Below are 20,195 nucleotides of genomic sequence, written 5' to 3'. Positions count from 1 at the left end.
AATTCTAAGCTATTTGCATCACCCAGCCTGCCCTTCAGCATAAGGAATATCACACACTCCATGATTACTTCCACCCCAGGGCCTTCAAAAGGACTCACTCGGCATCGTGCCCCTCCCACCTCCCAAATCTATTCCTTTCACCCTGATTTCTCTTCTGAGCTGAGGGCATCTTCGAATCTCAATTCAACTTCCTCCTCCACCCAGTCCCTCTGCTGGGGTACCTTCCACTGGAACAGAATGTTTCTTTTCACCCAGTTCTGCACTCAAAAGTTTGGGTCATCTTCAAGACCTCTGTCTCCTCTGCTCCAACCTCTAGGTTGCAGACATCTCTCTCCTGCGGATTCTCCTTTTAAACCATCACTCCTGCATCTGCCGCATCCCGTCTGTTCTCTCTGCCACCGCTGTGGTCCGGGGACTTATTTTATTATTTATTTTATTTATTTACTTATTTATTTTTGAGATGGAGTCTCACTCTATTGCCCAGGCTGGAGTGTGGTGGCACGACCTCAGCTCACTGCAACCTCTCCACCTCCCGGGTTCCAGTGATTCTCCTGCCTCAGCCTCCCTAGTAGCTGGGACTACAGGCGCCCACCACCACGCCAGGCTAATTTTTTGTATATTTAGTAGAGATGGAGTTTCACTGTGTTAGCCAGGATGGTCTCGATCTCCTGACTTCGTGATCCGCCTGCCTCGGCCTCACAAGGTGCTGGGATTACAGGTGTGAGCCACTGTACCTGGCCTGGCCTTTCTTTTCAAACTCTGAACTTGCTACCTCTCTCTTGCCTCTCCCAGCACATGGACAGGTGCACGTGCACACACAGCATGCAATTCCTGGAGACAGTGCCGGACAAGATCAATGGCGGGGGCGGGAGTGGGAGGGGGGAATGCTTTGAGCTCTCAAAGGTGCATTGCAAATTTCTGCTCTGGCGTAGTAACCATTCACTCCCACAGCCCTGGGACACTGGGATGACATTCAGTCACCTCCTCCTTTTCACAAGATGCTAACCTGCTACCTCCTAGACAAAAGAAAGCTCATGAATCACCAAGGGCTGTCTTAGAGGCTGCCTTTCAGGGGCACTGGTCAGAGAAGAGAGATCGTGGCCAGTGAGAGGGTGTCCCTGGGGCCCGTTGATGTAGATAATGCCCACTACCCCCATCTGCAGCCCACTATGCCCACCCCAGAATGGCTTTCAAAGGGGTGACTCAAGGTCACTTGGCCATGGAGAAGGACTTAGCTCTGCCAAGTGGTACTGAGGCAGCCTGGACGCAGCTTTGCTGAATCAACTCACCCAGCACCCAGCCTCATGGCAAGACACCCAGCAATTCCTGCCTTCTTCCCAACAAGGCTTTTGCTGTCCAAGTCTGACTGCCCCTTGGATAAACGAGAAGCTTGGAACAAGTCCAGACTGGGGTCCCTCTCACAAGCTTCAAAGCTAGACATCAGGTAACAATGCCAACCAGGAAGTTTGCTGAAATGCAGGCTCCCCACTGACCACAGCTCAAAAACATAGCAACAGAACCCCTGGGGCTGGACCCTGAAGCTGTATTTTTTACAAGTTCCCCCCAAATATGTCAGCAGGCACAAAGACCTGGGCAGAGGAAACAGCCTGAGCTGCACGGAATTATCTTCCCTTCCTAAAGCCAGATATCCTGGTTTCTTGGCTCATATGACTTTAGGCCATTCATTGCTTGACTTCTCTGGGCCTCAGTTTCCTAATATGAAATATGGGAGATACTTTTTTGGGGCACATGTAAAAAAACAAAATATACTAAAATGGGAAAGTTCGCTTGTCCTCCTCACAGGGCATGCGATGGGGCAGTGGCTCCCTTCTTCAGTGCCCCGTTGCTCAAACCTCTAGGGGAGCATACAGACAGGCAGGCTGGGGGGCTCCGACCCCATGGCAGTGTCTAGGTGTGAATGAGTACAGCTAAAGCCCCAATGGGCGTGTGTTACAGGGTGCTCTTTCAGTTTGCCATCTACAGGCCGCTTGTGTTAGCTCAACTAGACCCCTGCCTTATCGCAAGGACAGAGGACTTTCCCCGGGTTACCTGCCTTGCTGTACTGGAAGAATCGGATCACACGTGGGCTTGGAGAATGAATGCAAGGTTTTACTGAGTGGACGTAGCTCCCAGCAAATGGAGGAGCCAGAAGGGAGGTGGATGTCCACTAGAGTCAAGCTGGCCCCAGCTCTCCTCCAACTACCCCAGCCAAACTCACTGTTGTTCTGCTGGCCTGCTGGCGAGCGGGTGCCTATGGATGTGTTGCTCTGGACTTCCAGCCACCTGTGTGTTTCTTGACTGATGTGCTCCTCTGTCTGTTCAGCTACATGTGTGTCTGCTTGCTGCGGTGTCAGAGTTTTTATAGGCACAGGATGGGGGCACGGCAGGCCATGGTGGTCTTGGGAAATGTAACTTTTGACAGAAAAGCAAAAAAGCCTGTTCTCACCCAGGTCCGTGGGGGTGGAGCCCTAGCCAGGGACCACGCCCTCCTCTACCCAGCATTTCCCTTCCCCTCTTCCGTATCATTTAAAGGGACCACGCTCTTCCCTTCCCAGCACTCCCGTATCATTGGGAATGATAATAGTTCTATCTCAATGGATTATTTAGAAAATTAACCCAGCACACATAAAAGATCAGTAATTGTTAGGTGTTATTATTGAAGAACGAACGATTCCCTTGCAAACCTTCTTTTTCCCAGAAGTGAAATGGGAAAAGTCATGTACTTCAAAGTAACTACTGTATCTTTTAGAGTATTCAAGCAAGCCCAAGAAACACTCATTTGCAAAAGCAGCTTCATAATGAACCAAGATATTTTACTTTTATTTATTTATTTTTAAAGCTGGGGTCTCACTCTGTTGCCCAGGTTGACCTTGAACTCCTGTGTACAATTGATCCTCCCACCTTATTTTCCCAAGTAGCTAGGACTATAGGCCTAAAATATTTAAAAATAAATAAATAAACAATTACAACTTACTGAGCACCATATATGTGTCAGATTCCACAAACAATTCTGTCTGATGGGTACTATTATTTCCATTTTAAGATAAGGAAGCTTATATCACCAATGGCGAAGTTGGGATTTGAACCCAGACCTCATTCAGAAACACGTGCTATTCTGTCTCCACAAGGCTGGTTCTATTCATTGGCAGGAGCTTCGGAAGCATCCTTGTTTTCCCAGTTATAAATTCACATTAGTATTGCTAGGCAAAATTGGGTTATAGAAGTAAGCCCTGCAGTTAACAGTGTTTTTCCAATATGAGCAAAGAATGCCAATAAGAAATGGCAGTAAATATTTTACAATTTTAACTCATTAATCTTGAACTGAACACATGCCTCCAAGGAAATGATGCTTTACAATTTGTAAAGTAAGAAACATCCTTTCTTAGTAACGATACTTTCACACTCTTTGCGGTATTTGCTTCCATCCCCGCTCGGCTCTGTGATCTGCATCCCCCACTGATTTTGTCAACACCCTCAGGTAGGGTCAGAGTTTAAATTCACATCTCCCGGAAAACAAGTCACACCTTCAGAGGTGTGACCCAGAACTCCCACTGAACTCAGTTCCTGGGAAAGGAAGGCTGTCTTGATCACAACAACATGCACAGGGCTTTTTGCACGAAGCGAATTCTCAATAGATGTGATTTAAAATAATGCAAGTCACTGTTGTCATGGTTTTTCTAAAGATATAAGCAAAATTGAAAGCATCTATTTTGTTCAAGTAGCCTTTCTCTGGAGAATGTTCTCTGAGTTAAAGAAGAGGAAAGGAGGCCAGGTGCGGTGGCTCACGCCTGTAATCCCAGCACTTTAGGAGACTGAGGCGGGTGGATCCCGTGAGCTCAGGAGTTCGGGACCAGCCTGGGCAACATGGTTGGTGAAACCCTGTCTCAACCAGAAATACAAAAATTAGCTGGATGCAGTGGTGTGTGCCTGTAATCTCAGCTACTTGGGAGACTGATATGGAAGGATTGCCTGAGCCTGGGTGGCAGAGGTTGCAGTGAGCCGAGATCGCGCTACTGCACTCCAGCCTGGGTGACAGAGCAAGACCCTGCCTCAAAAAAAAAGAAAAAAAAGAGGCCGGGGAGATGGGTGGGAAAGGGGCTGTCTCTGACAGTTCGACGAAGAAAATTCAGGATATAGATATATACCCCTTGTTATGGTTAATAGTGAGTGTCAACTTGATTGGATTGAAGGATACAAAGTATTGATCCTGGGTGTGTCTGAGAGGGTGTTACCAAAGGAGATTAACATTTGAGTCAGTGGGCTGGGAAAGGCAGACCCACCCTTAATCTGGGTGGGCACAATCTAATCAGTTTCTATCACAGTTAGAATATAAGCAGACAGAAAAATGTGAAAAGAGAGACTGGCTTAGCCTCCCAGCCTGTACCTTTCTCCTGTGCTGGATGCTTCCATTTCAGAGGTAAGGCCCTTGAACACCAGACTCCCGTTTCTTCAGTTTCAGAATTCGGACTGGCTCTCCTTGCTCCTCAGCCTGCAGATGGCCTACTGTGGGACCCTGTGATTGTTAGAATTAATACTTAATAAACTCCTCTTTACATACATATATCTGTTCATTAGTTATGTCCCTCTAGTGAACCCTAATACACCTCTGTACTCATGAACAAGAAAAAAGTAACTTTAGGGACTCCAATATTTCTAACAGTTCAGCTTAGGCAATATTTTTGAGGATCCTGCTGTGTACTGGACACTTGAACAAGTGCTGTGGAGCTGAAGATAAATGAGGACTCACTCAAATCCTAACAGAGCTGATTTTCTACTAGAGGAGAAGTACATAAAGAGAGGGTACACAAGGGAGGTTTCTAGACATTTCATCTAAGGCAGGCACATTTCTACTCTGTTATGCTGAAAATTGCTTTGCAACTGCAACCAAATCATCACTTACATAGATTAATTTTTTTCTAGGGCCCTAGCTCAATTAATGATATTTGGAAAATAATCTTTTTTTTTTCCATATCACATCTTTCTTCCTAAGTGCCACCACAGTAGCTTGAAACTAAGTTTAACAAAGTCTTTCAAAATATTCCACCTTTTGGAGAGAGAGTAAATGGTAATAATAGTTTATTAATCACACAAAATGTATTTGCATTGTAAATTTGAATTGGTAACTTTGCATAATGAAAAGTTGAAATCGCAACATATACAAGGAGCAAAAAAGCAATTCGAGCCCCAGTTTATAACTGAACAGTCATCTTGTCTTTTTTATTTGCTCAATTGTTTACCACTGCCTTCCAGTATTTATTTTAATCCATTTCTCTAAACAGATATTAATAAACTTTAGAACTTCCGTTGTGCCCTTCGCCTAAACACAAGCAAAACAAATTTATCTTCTTCTATTATAATTGACTTATTTTTCCATTATTTGAGTTTGCTTCTCATGAGTTGCATGTGAAGTACGGAATGTTTGCAGGATGTACAATTTAGCCATTTTGGATTGCATCCATTTCTCCAGAACAACACTGATTGCAACATTAATTAAATCATTCTGCAGAGTTTTAAAGCAGAATCAGTGACTGAGCCTTGACCAGAAGGAGAACGAATGCCAGCAGTGGAGGCCTGGGGGTTTCAGAGACAGATTTTCCCACAGAGGCAGGGATGGAGGAGGGAGGCGAAGTAGGTGGGGGAAGCTACAGTCCCACTTCTCTCATGAGGATAGAGGTAAATTCTTGCACTAGCCATAACACCTCAGAGGTAAGGCAAAACTATTGGATAAAATGCACAGATACTGTTCTCTTCACACCCACCCAAGTTTCTTTTAATGTTCTACCCAATGTTCTGTCCAGTGTTTCAGGACTTCTGCCCCTGCCTGCAAAATAATGACACCCATGGCTCTCTCGACTATGCCCTCCCCATTGGTGAGGGAAGGGGAGGTTGGCTTAGAGCTCAGCTTCCCCTGTTAGGGCTTCCTTAGCACTCAGCCAAGCCCATATCCTCAGCTCTCTTCCCTACACAACTTCCCAGTTTAACTGCCTTCCGATAACTCCATGCTCACCTCTTCCATCTCTGGAGCTACCATCCCAAGAGCCTTCCAGATGCTCCCTAATCACCATGATCCCCAGGACACCCCACTGCTGATCAGCGGGAGGCCTGGGAAAGAGCGGCCACAGACAACGAAGTTTCTCCACGACCAGCAAAAGCCAGCTCCTGTGCTGGGCCAGTTTCAGGGACCAGAGAATAAAGCTGGCTGTGAAGCCCTAGAGGTCAATCATTTATGATACTGGGAGAGAAAGAAGACAGGAGTGGGTGCTTTCTGCTTGGCCCATCAGCCTGCCTGAGCCCACAAGGCTGCGAGTCCCTTTGAAATGGCCTTGGGACTCGTCTTTTGACCCTTCTGATCCACAGCCTGCTCCCCTGAAGAGTTCAAGATGACTTTCTGTTCTTAGCATTCACTCATTTGAAACTTGATCATAGGTGGCCTGCGGACAGCTCTTGTCTTATTCTTTAGCTTTTAGATTGTGATTTAACTTTTTCCCATGGGATGTTTGATCTCAGTTCCTTGAAGGCAGAGAAGTCCCTGGTGACAGGCTGCAATCTGGACATGTTGTAGGCATGGCAGGGACTAGGAGAATCAGTTGTTCTTGGGTCTACACCTGCAATGTTAAGATGCACGGCAGGAAGCAGAACAGATGATGGAGCTTTTGTTCTGAGAGCATGCAAACAAGGAGGATGTGAGGCATTTTTTAAAAGATGGAATCCAAATTGATGTTTTTTGTTTTTTGGAGACGGAGTCTCGCTTTGTCACCCAGGCTGGAGGGCAGTGGTGCGATCTCTGTTCATTGCAAGCTCCTCCTCCAGGGTTCACGCCATTCTCCTGCCTCAGCCTCCTGACCAAATTAACATTTTACTTAATCATTTGGACACTCTTTTAGACATGCATTATCTAATTTTCTTAACCCTTCACACCATTTTGTATAGGTAGACGCCCTTCAACTACAGGGAAAAACGGTGCTGACATCACAGGTCTGGACACAGCTGTCCTTGTGGAAGGGTAATGGTCTGTGATTGCCAGAAGCTGCATATGTCAGCCCCTCTCCATCACAGCTAATAATCTTTAATTACTCAGAACACCTGTCCTTGCCTTGCAGAAGTAACTGTTTGTTTCATGGTAATCTCCCAATCTCCCATCATTGACCCTTGGCACCATAAATGGTGTATTCATTCATTTATTCATTATATGTTTACTTAAAACTTACCACTCTTTGGGCAAGCACTGAACCAGAAGGTTGGAATACAGGATCATAAAATGCAACTACTGCCCTCGAGGGGGACTCCTTACAATGGAGTAACAAATAGCTACGTGACAGGCTTGGGTTATAACACAAATGTTCCAGGAATAGAGGAAGACCAGAGAAGGCATCCCAGAGCTGAACGTAGCATGTGACTTGAGTTTTTAAAGATGAGTTAGCAAGCCATTAGATGTAGAATTGAAAAAAATATTTGAGGCAGAGGGATAGTTTGTGCCAAGACAGGAAGACATGAAAGAGTCTGGAGCAGGCTGAGAAAGACAATCTGTTGGAATGGACTGACTGTTGGGGTATGTGTGTTGGAAGGAGGGGTTGATAAGCCTGGAGAGGTGGTAAATAATCTTGATGCCATGTCTCCTGTCTATCTTAACCAGTAGATAAGGGGAAACCAGTTGAGTTTTTTATAGAAATAAAATGATTAGGGTTAGTTTTAGTAGGGTTGTTCTGATGTGAAGAGACACATAGAAGATGCCATTCTAGAAGCCAAGAAACATGAGTCTTGCCTGCCAGTCAAAGGGAGGTCTAGATTAAGGGAGAGTGAGGCTTTAGAGAAAAACAGGAATGAGGATGGACAGATCTGGTGCCCTATTGGAAGGGAAGAATTTTGAGGTAACTTTTGGGTGGTAGGGCCCACTTACTGACATAAGGAATACTATAAAAGGGGTTTTTGTTTTGTAATATGGGTAGAGTATAAACTTGTATTTGCACCAATAAATGTTACTCATGACTTGTAATGTTTTCGCATCAGCTCACACTGTACCCCTTCCCGTGAAAATCACACAGTGTCAATTTCATGACTGGTGGCAGTGTCCCATTTAAAGACATCCTGCAGTTATTGAAATCCCTCTCCTCCTCCACATACTTTCCTTTCTCCCACAACAGACTCCCTCTACATGAACTCCTCCCCACTGCGAGACACCAATCAGAGTTCAGACTGAGGGCAAGCATAGACAGTTCTGGGCGCTGCTGCAAGTACAACTTCTATAAAAAGACATTGAGAAAACAATGAGCAATGTTGCCATTTTGCCTTTAATGGAAAAGTGGCCAGTGGTTACAGTAAAAAAAAAAAAAAAAAAAGTTCTTTTAACAAAACAAAATTTTATCCAGCTTCTAGGCAATCACTGAATTTTCAGAAATACACATGTACTTGAAAATCAATCTTTTTATAAAAATAAACTCTGAATGTGTGATTAAAAAGGAAGAAGCCCAGTCTTTTAGCTGCACAAATGCATATTAAAAAGGAGAGGCATCTGTCTGAGATAGTTCACCCCAGTGCAGTGGGGGCTTTGACTTTGGGAGACAGAGCCTGCTTGAAGCGTCTCTTCAGGTCCTGCATATTGGGAGAGCGGGGCCGAGGGATGATGGAGGCTCTTCTTCTTTCCCCACTGAGGCCGTGCATCTTGCTTACTTCTTTGCAGAGATGCTGAAACACATCACAGACATCTTCATAGTTTTCGCTAGTGGAAATTTCAAGGAACAGGCTGCCCAGCTCATTGGCTAGCTGAATACCGTCCTGTGTCTGCACCTGCCGGGCATGCAAAAGGTCCCCCTTGTTGCCCACAATGATGACAGGGGCTTTAGAGTCAGGGTGGACCTTCCGGATGTGCTGATAAAGGGGTCGGATGGACAAGTAGCTGTCGTAGTCTGTGATGGAATAGACCAGTAAAAAGCCCTCGGCCCACTGCACGCATTTGGACAGGGAATCGACGACCTGGGGGAGGCTGTCTTGGATCTGAGAAAACATCAAAATGACATCCAGTCAAGGAAACCCTCAGTGGGAGATAAACTCAAAACCATCAAGGCAACCCTTGAAGAAACACTTGAAAAAGAAATCGCTAAACACAGTTTTCAGTTTCCACCCAGCTTCTGCAGAAGCAGGCTTTTGATATGGAAAGAGCAGATTCCCAGGCAAACTCCCTGCCTGGGTTACTTTATTAGCTGTTATCCCTGCATTATTTTTAAACCCCTTGCTTGTCAGGCAGTCTCTGGTGAACCATGGCTGACTGAAGAATGACCTTAAACTAGAATGGCTCAAGTTTTAGGAAACACTAACTCATAATAAACAAAACTTTGAAAATAAGCCAAGATAAATATCTATTCCCAAACCCATAAAAATATTTTTAACATGCACTTCTTAAGAATGTTACAGAAAGAAATTCCTTTCTTAGGGTTCTTCCACAAGACCTTTCCTCTGGAGAAGGGAGTAGCAATTAGTAACTGGTTAATAAACAAGTTACATTCTAGACCCTCTGCCAAGGGGTTATCTGATTGCAATTACTGACTTGAGGGAACAGCCATTAACAGCAGCACTTCAGCAGTGCTTGGCCGGGCGCTGTGGCTCATGCCTATAATCCCACCACTTTGGGAAGCCGAGGTGGGCGGATCACTTGACGTCAGGAGTTCGAGACCAGCCTGGCCAGCATAGTGAAACCACATCTCTACTAAAAAAATATAAATAAATACATAAGTAAATAAATAGTTGGAGTTGTGGCGGATGCCTGTACTCCCAGCGACTCGGGAGGCTGAAGCAGGAGAATCGCTGGAACCTACCAGGGGGAAGTTGCAGTGAGCTGAGATCCAGCCACTGCACTCCAGCCTGGGCAACAGAGTGAAACTCCGTCTCAAAAAAAGCAGAGCTTACCAGGGGAGAAGACTCTCCCACTAGAATCCTACCTGTTTTTTTGTTTTGTTTTGTTTTAAATGTCTTTCTCTTTGTTAAAGGTTCCACGGCTACCTCTGGAAGAAATGGTGAGACCTGCCTAAGTAGTGATGGCCCACCAGGGTTGCAAAGTGAAGTTAAGTCAGGTGCTTAAGAAGAGGAGGCTGCTTCTAACCATGCCTCCCCCTTAGAGAGTTTCTAACACCCCAACTACTGGCCCCCCCTGTGGAGAGCCCATTCCTACCTGTAAATGCACAGGTTGGTTTAGATGCCTTGTTCAGACCCCTGCGCCCAGCGTGGGCGCCCTACGTGCTGTGCCCACCGGGGTGGTCTGACGCGTGGGAGTGAGCTGTTTGCCCCTGGCGGTTCTTACCTGGACGCCCCCGGGAGTATCCTGGATCTGCAGGGAGAGCTGGTCCCCCTCAACGTAGACCAGACGTGAATACAGCTTGCCTGGAGAATGAAGGAGAGTTTGCTTTTCAATTCTCAAACGCCTATCCAGAAAAAGAAACACGCAAGCATAAAAGCAGGGAGCGTGAAAGTATTCTCACCTGTATTCGGTTCATAGTCGCCAATGAATCTCTTGGTCAGGAAGCGCACGATCATTGCTGAAAAGGAAATGGGCAAATCAACCGAAGGAGTCGGACAAGCGGGTCAAACCCAGGAACCCCCGACGAACTGGGGGGAGTGAGGGGCGCAGAACCGTGGGCACTGCTCGCTTCCAGAGGCTCCGCAAAACTGAGGTGCCGCGGGCTCGGCCGCGAGTATGACTGGCGGGACACCTCCCCCGCACCTCATCCCCGCACAGGCGCCAAGCCCGCCGAGAGCCCAGGAGTAGATGCCCCAGGGAACGCCGGGGAAGCAGGCCGGGACTGACCCGGACCCCCGAGCGCGAAAGCAGCCGGGTTCTACCTGGCCCCCGGCCCTCTGCTTCGGCCGAAGCTCCCTTTCTCCGTCCGCAGCGCCCCCAGTGGTCGCGGTCGGAGCCGGGGAGCGAAGCCGCCGCGGGGTCCCCGCCGCACTCACCACTCTTGCCCACGCGGCTGGCGCCCAGCACCGCCAGTTTGATGTCCTTGGGCAGGAGGTAGTCCGAGGAGGACTCGGGGATGGGTGAGAGCAGAAAGTGCCCCGACATGCTGAGCGGCCGCATGGAGCGCGTCCCGCGGTCCGGCGCGCAAGCCGAGCGGACTGGGCCTCGCCGCACCCGGAGCCGGCTAGCCAGCGGGGAGTGCGGGACCAGGAGTCCGGGACCGCGGCGGCTGCCAGCACAGCTGTCAAGACCCGCGGCTTTTAAAGGGCCTGGTGCGCCCGGGAGCGCGGCGGCCGCCCCAGCTCCTCCTCGTCTCCGCCCCTTCCCGGAGCTGAGGGGAGGGGCGGGAGCAGAGGCCGCGGAGCGGACTATCGCCGAGGCTGTGCGGTTCGCCGGGCTGCTGGCTGCTCGCGGCTCCAGGCGCTCTGCTCAGGACTGCGGCTCCGGGGCCCAGACCCTGAAGATACGGCCACCATCCCGAGCGCGCGGGCGGCCTCTAGTCAGGCACTCTGCGAGTCTCCTCACCCCGCAGCAGCCAGCCGGAGTCACTAGACCTGTGGGTGAACTTGAGATGAGTTACGAGTTGGCGAGGGAAGAAAGAAGAAAAAGTGCGATCAGCTGGATGTTTCTGCAACAATGGGAGAGACAGATTCCTGTAAAACGCTGCCCTTTTTATTTTTAAAACGTGCTAAGGAGCTGGGCGCGGTGGCTCACGCCTGTAATCCCAGCACTTTGGGAGGCCGAGGTGGGCAAGATCACCTGAGGTCAGGAGTTCAAGACCAGCCTGGCCAACATGGCGAAACGCTGTCTCTACTAAAAATACAAAAATTAGTGGGGTGTGGTGGTTGGCGCCTGTAGTCCCAACTACTCGGGAGGCTGAGGCAGGAGAATCGCTTGAATCCGGGAGGCGGAGGTTGCAGTGAGCCGAGATGGCACCACTGCACTCCAGCCTGGACCGCAAGAGCGAAACTCCGTCTCAAAAAAAAGAAAAAAAGAAAAGAAAAGGTGCTAACGGATGACGTTAATATGGGAAAAGGGAGGGCGAGGGCAAGAGCTCTGAATTAGTATCAGTGGAGGCAACTGCAGTTACTGTGACCTTGCTAGGGATAGATTAAGTCCCCTTAGGGGCAGTGATGGTTAGCAGCTCAGTATCCATTACCAGTCCCTCTTCTGCAGGCAGGGATTGCACTGGCTCATTCCTGAACACTCATGAGCACTCCACAGGCTGGCGGCCCTGGCTCTCCACTAACTGTTCATCATTAATACTATCCTATGTGCTTGAGTCATGCGTTTGCTTCATTATCCAAGTATTTACTTCTAGGTGCATGGTGGGGTCTAGGGTGGGGTGGGGGGCAGTGTGAGGAACAGGACACAAAAGAGAGCTATGGACTGGTTCTTGGATTTCCAGAGCCCACCAGAAACAGCACGGCAGAAGCCTGAGGACTTTAACCTTGAACAGTTAGAAGACTTTCTGGCTTCTGGCCTCCTGTGTTCCAGCCTCACCTAATTGCCTATTAGACAGCCCCACCCTTATTCACACCTTTCTCTACCCTGGTTGTACCAGTTTTTGCTGCATGACAAACCACACCAAATTAGATGGTTTAGAACAACAATCACTTACAGTTGTTGAGCCCTTTGGTGCATCTGCAGGGAGCTTCCAGGTTCTGGAGGTGGGGGCTGGCTGCCCTTGGATAGCCTTACTCATGTCTGGCAGCTGTTGGCTGTGATGAGGGAGGGTAGTGACTGAGTTACATGTCTCTTTTCAGCAGGTTGGCCAGGGCCTACCCTCATGGTAGCTGAGCAGAGTTCCAAGAGAGTGGGTGGAAATGGACAAGGCCTCTTGAGACCTAGGCCTTGAGGTCGAACCCATCCCTTCCTGCTGCATTCTGTTAGTCAAAGAAAGTCATGAGGCCAGCCCAAATTCAAGGAGTACGGAAATGCACTCCGCCCCTTTGTGGAAACAGCAGAAGAGTCACATGTGAAAGGGCAAGGAAGCAGAGAGTGGTGGAGAATGGGGCCCATTTTTGTAATTGACCATGCTAATGTGTCTCCATCCACCCAGTGGCCCAAGCCTGGGAGACATCCTTGACTCTACCCACTCTCTCACTTCCACATTGATTAATCACCAAGTTCCATCATTTCTCCTCCTATATTTCTTGGTGTCTTCCTCTCTGTATCCCTACTGTTCTCATTTCTTATCTTCAGAATTCTGAATAATCCGAAAGTAAACTAGACTAGACTAGATGGTTTCTTCAGTTTACATGTTCCTCCCTTGGAGAAGCCGTCTCTGATCACTGCCACTGTCCCCACCCCTATCTTGCAGTTACTTGTTCTCAGGGCACTGATCTCGACTATCATTACTTTCTGGTAAAATGTTTGTTTTATGTCTGTCTCCAGGAGGACAGGGACTCTAGCTTGTGACTTGAGTACCCAGCACATAGTGGCACCTGGGACTGGCAAGGTCCTTAATAAATGTTTGTTCACTGGCTGACTTTCCAAATGAATGAATGAATGAATGAATGAATGGTGTCTTCAGTGCATGAACTGGAAAATACAGAAGTCATGTTTCTGACCATTTTCCCATTGCCTTGGTTTTGAGAGCAACTTGCTCTCAGGAGGACGTGTGCTGGGAGATGTCCTGAGATAAACTGCCATATTTAAGTTGTACTGACTTTTGGCTGTTCATAAGGCAATTTTCTCTGTTAAACTGCAGTTTAACTGGAAAGACTTGAAGCAGGGCACCTTCCTCCCTGATGGAGGAAAAGGCACCATAAAGACAATGGCTGTCTAGGGAACAACCAGAAACTGTTAAGTTCCAGGGTCACGTGCAGCTCCGTGATGGGGCTCTGGGCTGTTGTCTCTCAGATTCCCTTGACTTCTCCTTCATAGATGCAGGGTGGCTCCCGCAGTATCCTCACCCAAACAGGAAGGGAAGGAAGTATTCTGTTAGTTGTTCTCTTTAATTACGAAATAAAGCAGTTCTCACAAGAACCCAGCAGACTTTCTCTTACATCTCACTGGCCAGAACAAACTGGGAAAGATATTACTCAAGTATCTAGCAAAGACTGGGACGGCCATGACTAGTTTAGACAATCATGATTCCTCCCTCTAGCTGGACATACCACCACCCCCATTCAAAATCAAGAACTCACAGAGAGAATGATTGCCAAGGAGATCGGCCATCAACCCTGTTCCCCTTCCTGGAGTGAAAATCCAGCACTTTCAGGGGAAGAGTCCTTTCTTGGTGGAATGCTGCATCTCTCTGTCTCTCTTCACCTGCTTCTCTGTTTTACATTCCCAGTCTGGAGTAAGACCATCGCAGCTTAAAGTCTGCCAGTAAGGAAGATTCCTAAGCCTGTTCTCTGCCCAGTGACAATGATGTTCCACTTTGCAATTACACTGCACCTTTGCTCAGAAGAGCATGTGATTTCATTCTCCTTAGAAGAGCTCTTTGCATTTATAACTATATAAAATAATACATGACCTTCTAGTGAAGACAATAAATAACTGAACTGTAGAATTATAAATAGCCTTGTCTAAACCGTTGCTGCTTGTGTTCTGCCATTTCATTTTAAATTTGTGTCCAGAGTTATGTAAAACTGTGGTGCAACCAATATAACAGGCATGCTGAAGTGGTTTTAAAAAGATAATAGAAATGCGTAGGCATGGATACAGATATACAAATCTGTGGGTGTTCAGAATGAGTATAAAGGCCAGAGTTTGGTAATATGCAAATAATAGCAGTCTTGGGAAGTTATTAACTCTTTCCCAGTCAAATAAAAGCTTGAATTCTAGTCATCAGGCAAAACTTTGCCAAGGGTCCCCATCTTGTTCACAAACAACTCCCCCACCCCAGCCATAACCCAACATCAACTCCCTTTCCTGTATATCCTAAGTCCTCGACTACTGAGTTTACTGGAGCCTCAGAGCCCCTGCCTTTGAGGTGCTCTCCCTAAACAGGAATCATGGCTCTGCCCTCTACCAGTTCCCTACTTTACTTCAACTCAGCTGGCAAAATTACTGAAAATTGACTCTGTGAGGCTCTGTGGTAAGTGCTGGCACAGAACACAGAGAGCAGCGAACATTTACTAAGACAGCGAAGTATAACACACTCCTGCCTGCCTTCACAGACATCCCTGTAGTGAAGACATTTACCAAATCCACTATCATTTATAACTGCTGAGTTTACTAAGAAAATTCTAAAATATTATCTTTTTAATTAATCCTGTGAAACAGGTGAAGAATATCCTCTAAATTGTGGTTTAGACAAATTGAGTAACTTATCCAAAGTCATATAGTGGTGCAGGCCTCAAGCCCTCTGAGTTTTAATTCTGGCACATTCCACAGGTATAGAGGGCAGGATACAGAGCCGGGCACAGTGGCTCCCACCTGTAATCCAGCACTTTGGAAGGCCAAGGCAGCAGGATTGCTTGAAGCGTTTTCGACCCTGTCTTTACAAAAAGAGAAAAAAGAAAGAAAAAAAAGGAGGAAAAAAGGGAGGGAGGGGAAGGAAGGAGAGGGGAGGGAAGAGGATGGATGAAGGAAGGAAGGAAGGAAGGGAGGGAGGGAGGGAGAAAGAAGGGGAGGGGAGCAGAGGGAAGGGAAAAGAAAAATTAGCCAGGCATGGTGGTACACACCTGTTGTCTCAAGTACTCGAGATGTGCTGGGAAAATTGCTTGAGCCCAGGAGATCGAGGATGCAGTGAGCTATGATCATACCACTGCACTCCAGCCTGGGCAACAGAACAAGACCCTGTCTCAAAAAGTTCAAAATTCAAAAAAATAAATACAAAATAAAGAAAGCAGGTTGTAGAACACTGTGTTGATAATGGAAGGCCAGAGCAGGTCAGGACGCAAACTCCAACAGAGCTGCCACAGGGAGTTAGATCTGACCTAAGTACCAGGGAAAGCTTCAGGGAGGCACAAACTGAGCTGCAAGTGTGAGTCACGTGTGATCGGTGGAAACCAGGGAAGGGCCATGTCAAACTGAGGGAACAGCATGCGCAAAACCATGAAGGTATATGGCAAGTGTGAGGAACTCTGAGTAGTCTCAACGGTGAGAAGGAGGTGGTAAGTGACCCGAAAGGCTGGGAGCCAGACTGAATGGCATGCTAAAAAGTTTATCGAGGGGCTATGGAAAGGCATGAATCATTTGAGGAGGACAGCTCCTTCTACAGTTGTTTCTCAGGTTATCTGTAGGGCGTTAGTTCCAGGACACACTGAGGATACCAAAATCCAGGGATGCTGAAATCCCTGATATAAAAAGAGTGTCGTATTTTCACGTAACTTATGCACATCCTTCCTACTTTATTTTTTGAGACGGAGTCTCACTCTGTCGCTCGGACTGGACTGCGGTGGTGATGTGATCTCGGCTCACTGCAACCTCCGCCTCCCGGATTCAAGCAATTCTCCTGCCTCAGCCTCCCGAGTAGCTGGGATTATAGGTGTGCACCACCACGCCCGGATAATTTTTGTATTTTTAGTAGAGACGGGGTTTCACCATGTTGGCCAGGCTGGTCTCAAACTCCTGACCTCAAATGATCCACCCACCTTGGCCTCCCAAAGTGCTGGGACTACAGGCATGAGCCACTGCGCCCAGCCCTTCCTTCCTACTTTAAATCATATCTAGATTACTTATAATACCTAATACAATGTAAATGCTATGTACATAGTTATACTGTATTGTTTAGGGAATAATGACAAGCAAAAAGTTTGTACATGTTCAGAACAGATGCAATTTTTTGTCCCAGTATTTTCCATCCCAGCTTGGTTGAATCCATGGATGCAGAACTCACAGATATAGATACAAAGAGCAGATCGTACATACAACAGTATGAGTACTAGGAGCTTACAAATAATAGGATATGGGCCTGGTGCGGTGACTCTTGCCTGTAATCCCAGCATTTTGGGAGGCCGAGGTGGGAGAATCCCTTGAGTCCAGTTCAAGGCTGCAGTGAACCGTGATTGTGCCACTGCACTCCAGCCTGGGTGATCCCTGTCTCAAAAAACAAAAACAAAACAAAACGATATGGTCTCTGACCTCAAAGATCTTAAAACTGTTCACTTACTCATCTCCCATGAGCAACTAATTTAATCTGAACCTCTCTTCCTTCTTAGGTGGAACCAAAAAAATCCAGTCATCTTCACTTGAGCTAAGCCATCATCTCATTTTACAGAGACAGTAAAGAGTATCCCACTTATTTTCAAATCCAAATGATTTCCATAAATCCGAGTCTTGCTGGAGAAGTGTGTACGACAGCATTTGTGTCCGTCTTCCATTAGTGGCTTTGTGTGGTGGCCTGTCAACAGCTCCTCGCCATACACAGCTGTTTGAAAAGAATCACAGTGCAGAGCCTCAGCTGCTTATTCACTCCTCTGTGCACATTTTCTACCTCAGCAACAGCAGCTGCAGCTGCTGCCTCACTGTTATTATTCATAACCTAGCAACTGGTTGAACAGATTCTGTGGAGAAGGATTTGTACTATCAATTTTTTTCTAAGGGGAGCTAGGGTGAAGAAATATGGTATAAACACTCATTCCAAATAAATCCAACCCAGTTTTAAATCTTTTGTGCACAAAAAAGAATTAAGATAAACCTACCTTGTTCATATTTTAGCAATTCTTTATATTTTAGCAAATTTCCCATCCTAGTAGAGAAATGCTAATACTACACAAGCGGGAATATGGAAGAGGTAAGAACCTGAGTGTGTGTTTCTGCCACAACATTCAGAAGAATACTTCAAAAAAGAGGGTGATATATTTTATCTAACCCTTTGAGATTGGTTTCAACTGAACAAAAATAGAAGGCCTTAAAAGATACCTGGTTAGAACGGAACAGACTTGAGGTCAAAGTTCAAGGAACCACACAGCCTCACTTACAATCACGGCTATTACTTAAAAATAGGGTGAAAAAATTTATAGTTATTTTTCTTCATTTTCACTGACATGTGTAAGAAGGGAAATCGGACAGTAAGAGGTTAATTTATAAATTCACAATCTGTGGTGGTTGCTCAGGCCTGCATTTCAAAGCAGACATGAAATCTTATCAGCACACACACACATTACTCAAAGCTCGGAGGTTTCAATTTAATTATCTCCCCACTTATAAAACCTAATCTGCAGGACATCCAGATGGAGCTGCCCAAGAGGGAGATAGAACTACAGATCTGGGGCTTCAGAGAATGTGAGCTCTGCAACTGAGTCTCAAGTATCAGAGAAGGCTAAAGATGTAGACCAGTGGTTCTCAAACTTGAGCGTGTATCTTACTCACTCAGAGAGCTTGGTAAATACGAAGTGCTGGGTCCCATCCCCAGAAGTTCAGATTTGGCGGGTCTCAGGCAGGTCTGCATTTTTAACAAGGTCTCAGATGATGCTGATGCTGCCAGCTGGGAGACCATACTTTAAGAACCTCTGGCTTAGATAACCCAGGAATAATTTATAAAGAAGGGAGAGACAAATGTGGAACATCTAGGAGGGGCCCAGAATGAGGATAGAAGGGGGTCAGATAGGGAGAAGAAACAGAACCCTCCGCAAGAGAAAAAATTTGTTACTCTGTCAATTATTATGTGGATAAGATTAAATTGGGAAAAAGTATCTACATTTGTTAATTAGCAAGCTTTTGGTAACCTTTAAGAGTACAGTTTCATCACAGTGGTGGAGGCGGAAGCCAGATTTGCAGTGGGCGACCAGGAAATTTAGCTATGAAAGGGAGGAGGAAGGCGCAGGAAGGGCTGTTTGGTTTATTTGCTGGTTTCTGCAGGCTGAAGTTAAAAAAACCAGCAAGTTGGGCTGGGTGCAGTGGCTCACGCCTGTCATCCCAGCACTTTGGGAGGCCGAGGTGAGCAGATCATGTGAGGTCAAGAGTTGAAGACCAGCCTGGCCAACATGGCAAAACCTCGTCTCCACTAAAAATACAAAAAAATGAGTTGGGTGTGATGGCAGGCGCCTGTAATCTCAGCTACTCAGGAGGCTGAGGCAGAACTGCTTGAACCCGGGAGGCAGAGATTGCAGTGAGCCGAGATCACACCACTGCATAGACCAGGATAATCAGTGAAACAAAAGGGCAGAAGCAAGAGCCCTGTCAATACCAACTCTTTCCTCTGGTCTCCTTTTACCCTCCTTGATACCTGTTTTGCCTTATTTTATGAAGAGATTTAGGTCTTACTGTTCCTCCTATACTGTCACCTCCTTAATAAGGCTTTATGGTGTGTCTCTTTTCCCTTCATTGCACAGTAGAGTAGGTACCAGTAAACATCCCCTCACAGGCCAGGTGTGGTGGCTCACGCCTATAATCCCAACACTTTGGGAGGCCCAGGTGGGCAATCACTTGAGCCCAGGTGTTCAAGATAAGCCTGGGCAATATGGCGAAACCCCATCTCCACTAAAACACAAAAACTAGCTGGGCGCGGTGGCATGCTCCTGTAGTCCCAGTTACTCAGGAGGCTGAGTCAGGAGGATCACTCAAGCCCAGGTGTTTGAGGCTGCAGTGAGCCATGATTGTGTCACTGTACTCCAGTCTGGGTAATGAGGGAGACACTATAAAAAAAAAAAGCCCCCTAAAGTATCTATAGATATGTTGATAAAAACTTAGACCACTAAACATATATTGGATAAGGTACAGAAAAAGAATAAAGTCTGTATTTATAGGATATTAAGAGACAATCTTGATAAAATTCGAGCAGAGGCTGACTAAAGGGGACAAATCATGGGGAAGGATGAAGGAAAAGCATTCCTTCATAGCATGACACGCTCCTTCAAAAGCATTCCTTCATATTTTCTACTTCAACTTACTTACAAAAGCCCTCAGGCATGAATGCATTTGGCATTTTAAAAGACACAGCAAGGAGGCTCATGAAATTGGATCTGACTTTGGGGCAGGAAGTGGTACAAGACTAGGTCGCAAAGGTAGCTACAGGACAGATAATGAAGGATTTTGTAGGCCACGATAATCGTCAGATTATAAATGGTATTCAAAGCTATGAGGCTTTAGGCTTTAGCCTCCTAGCTTTGAATCCCACCTGGAGTATAAAGGTACTCCAGTATTTGGAGATCAGAAAGACAGAACCAGCAAAGACCGCAGACCAGGTAAAAAGAAACCAGGAGAGGGTTCCAGAAGCTAACTGAAACCAAACTCAATAATAAACATTTTCTCTCACCAAAGTAGCAAAGATTAAATTAAAATAATCAATGCTGATGAGAATGCTGTGAGACAAGCATGTTCTCTGGAAGGTGGAGTGCAAACTGGTATA

General features: G+C 46.6%; 1 protein-coding gene across 1 annotated transcript; it reads right to left on the bottom strand.

The window, feature by feature from the left end:
* Window positions 1–8,269: 8,269 nt before the first annotated feature.
* RASL11A (RAS like family 11 member A) lies at window positions 8,270–19,452 on the bottom strand. The gene is made up of 4 exons (XM_008021796.3): window positions 10,945–19,452; window positions 10,470–10,526; window positions 10,292–10,371; window positions 8,270–8,991 (listed from the first exon to the last, which is right to left on the bottom strand). Exons 1-4 carry the CDS (start codon window positions 11,066–11,068, stop codon window positions 8,524–8,526), a joined length of 729 nt encoding a protein of 242 aa, XP_008019987.1. The 5' UTR covers window positions 11,069–19,452; the 3' UTR covers window positions 8,270–8,523.
* Between the last annotated feature and the right edge of the window lie 743 nt (window positions 19,453–20,195).

Source organism: Chlorocebus sabaeus, chromosome 3, assembly GCF_047675955.1.
Source record: "Chlorocebus sabaeus isolate Y175 chromosome 3, mChlSab1.0.hap1, whole genome shotgun sequence".
Lineage (NCBI taxonomy): Eukaryota > Metazoa > Chordata > Mammalia > Primates > Cercopithecidae > Chlorocebus > Chlorocebus sabaeus.
This window is presented reverse-complemented; position numbering and strand designations above follow the sequence as displayed.

Coding starts and splice junctions, on each gene's coding strand:
- RASL11A (XM_008021796.3), bottom strand. CDS start 11,068: ATGCGGCCGCTCAGCATGTCGGGGCACTTTCTGCTCTCACCCATCCCC. Junction 10,527..10,944: donor CAGCCGCGTGGGCAAGAGTG/GTGAGTGCGGCG, acceptor TTTCCTTTTCAG/CAATGATCGTGCGCTTCCTG. Junction 8,992..10,291: donor ATACTCCCGGGGGCGTCCAG/GTAAGAACCGCC, acceptor ATGTTTTCTCAG/ATCCAAGACAGCCTCCCCCA.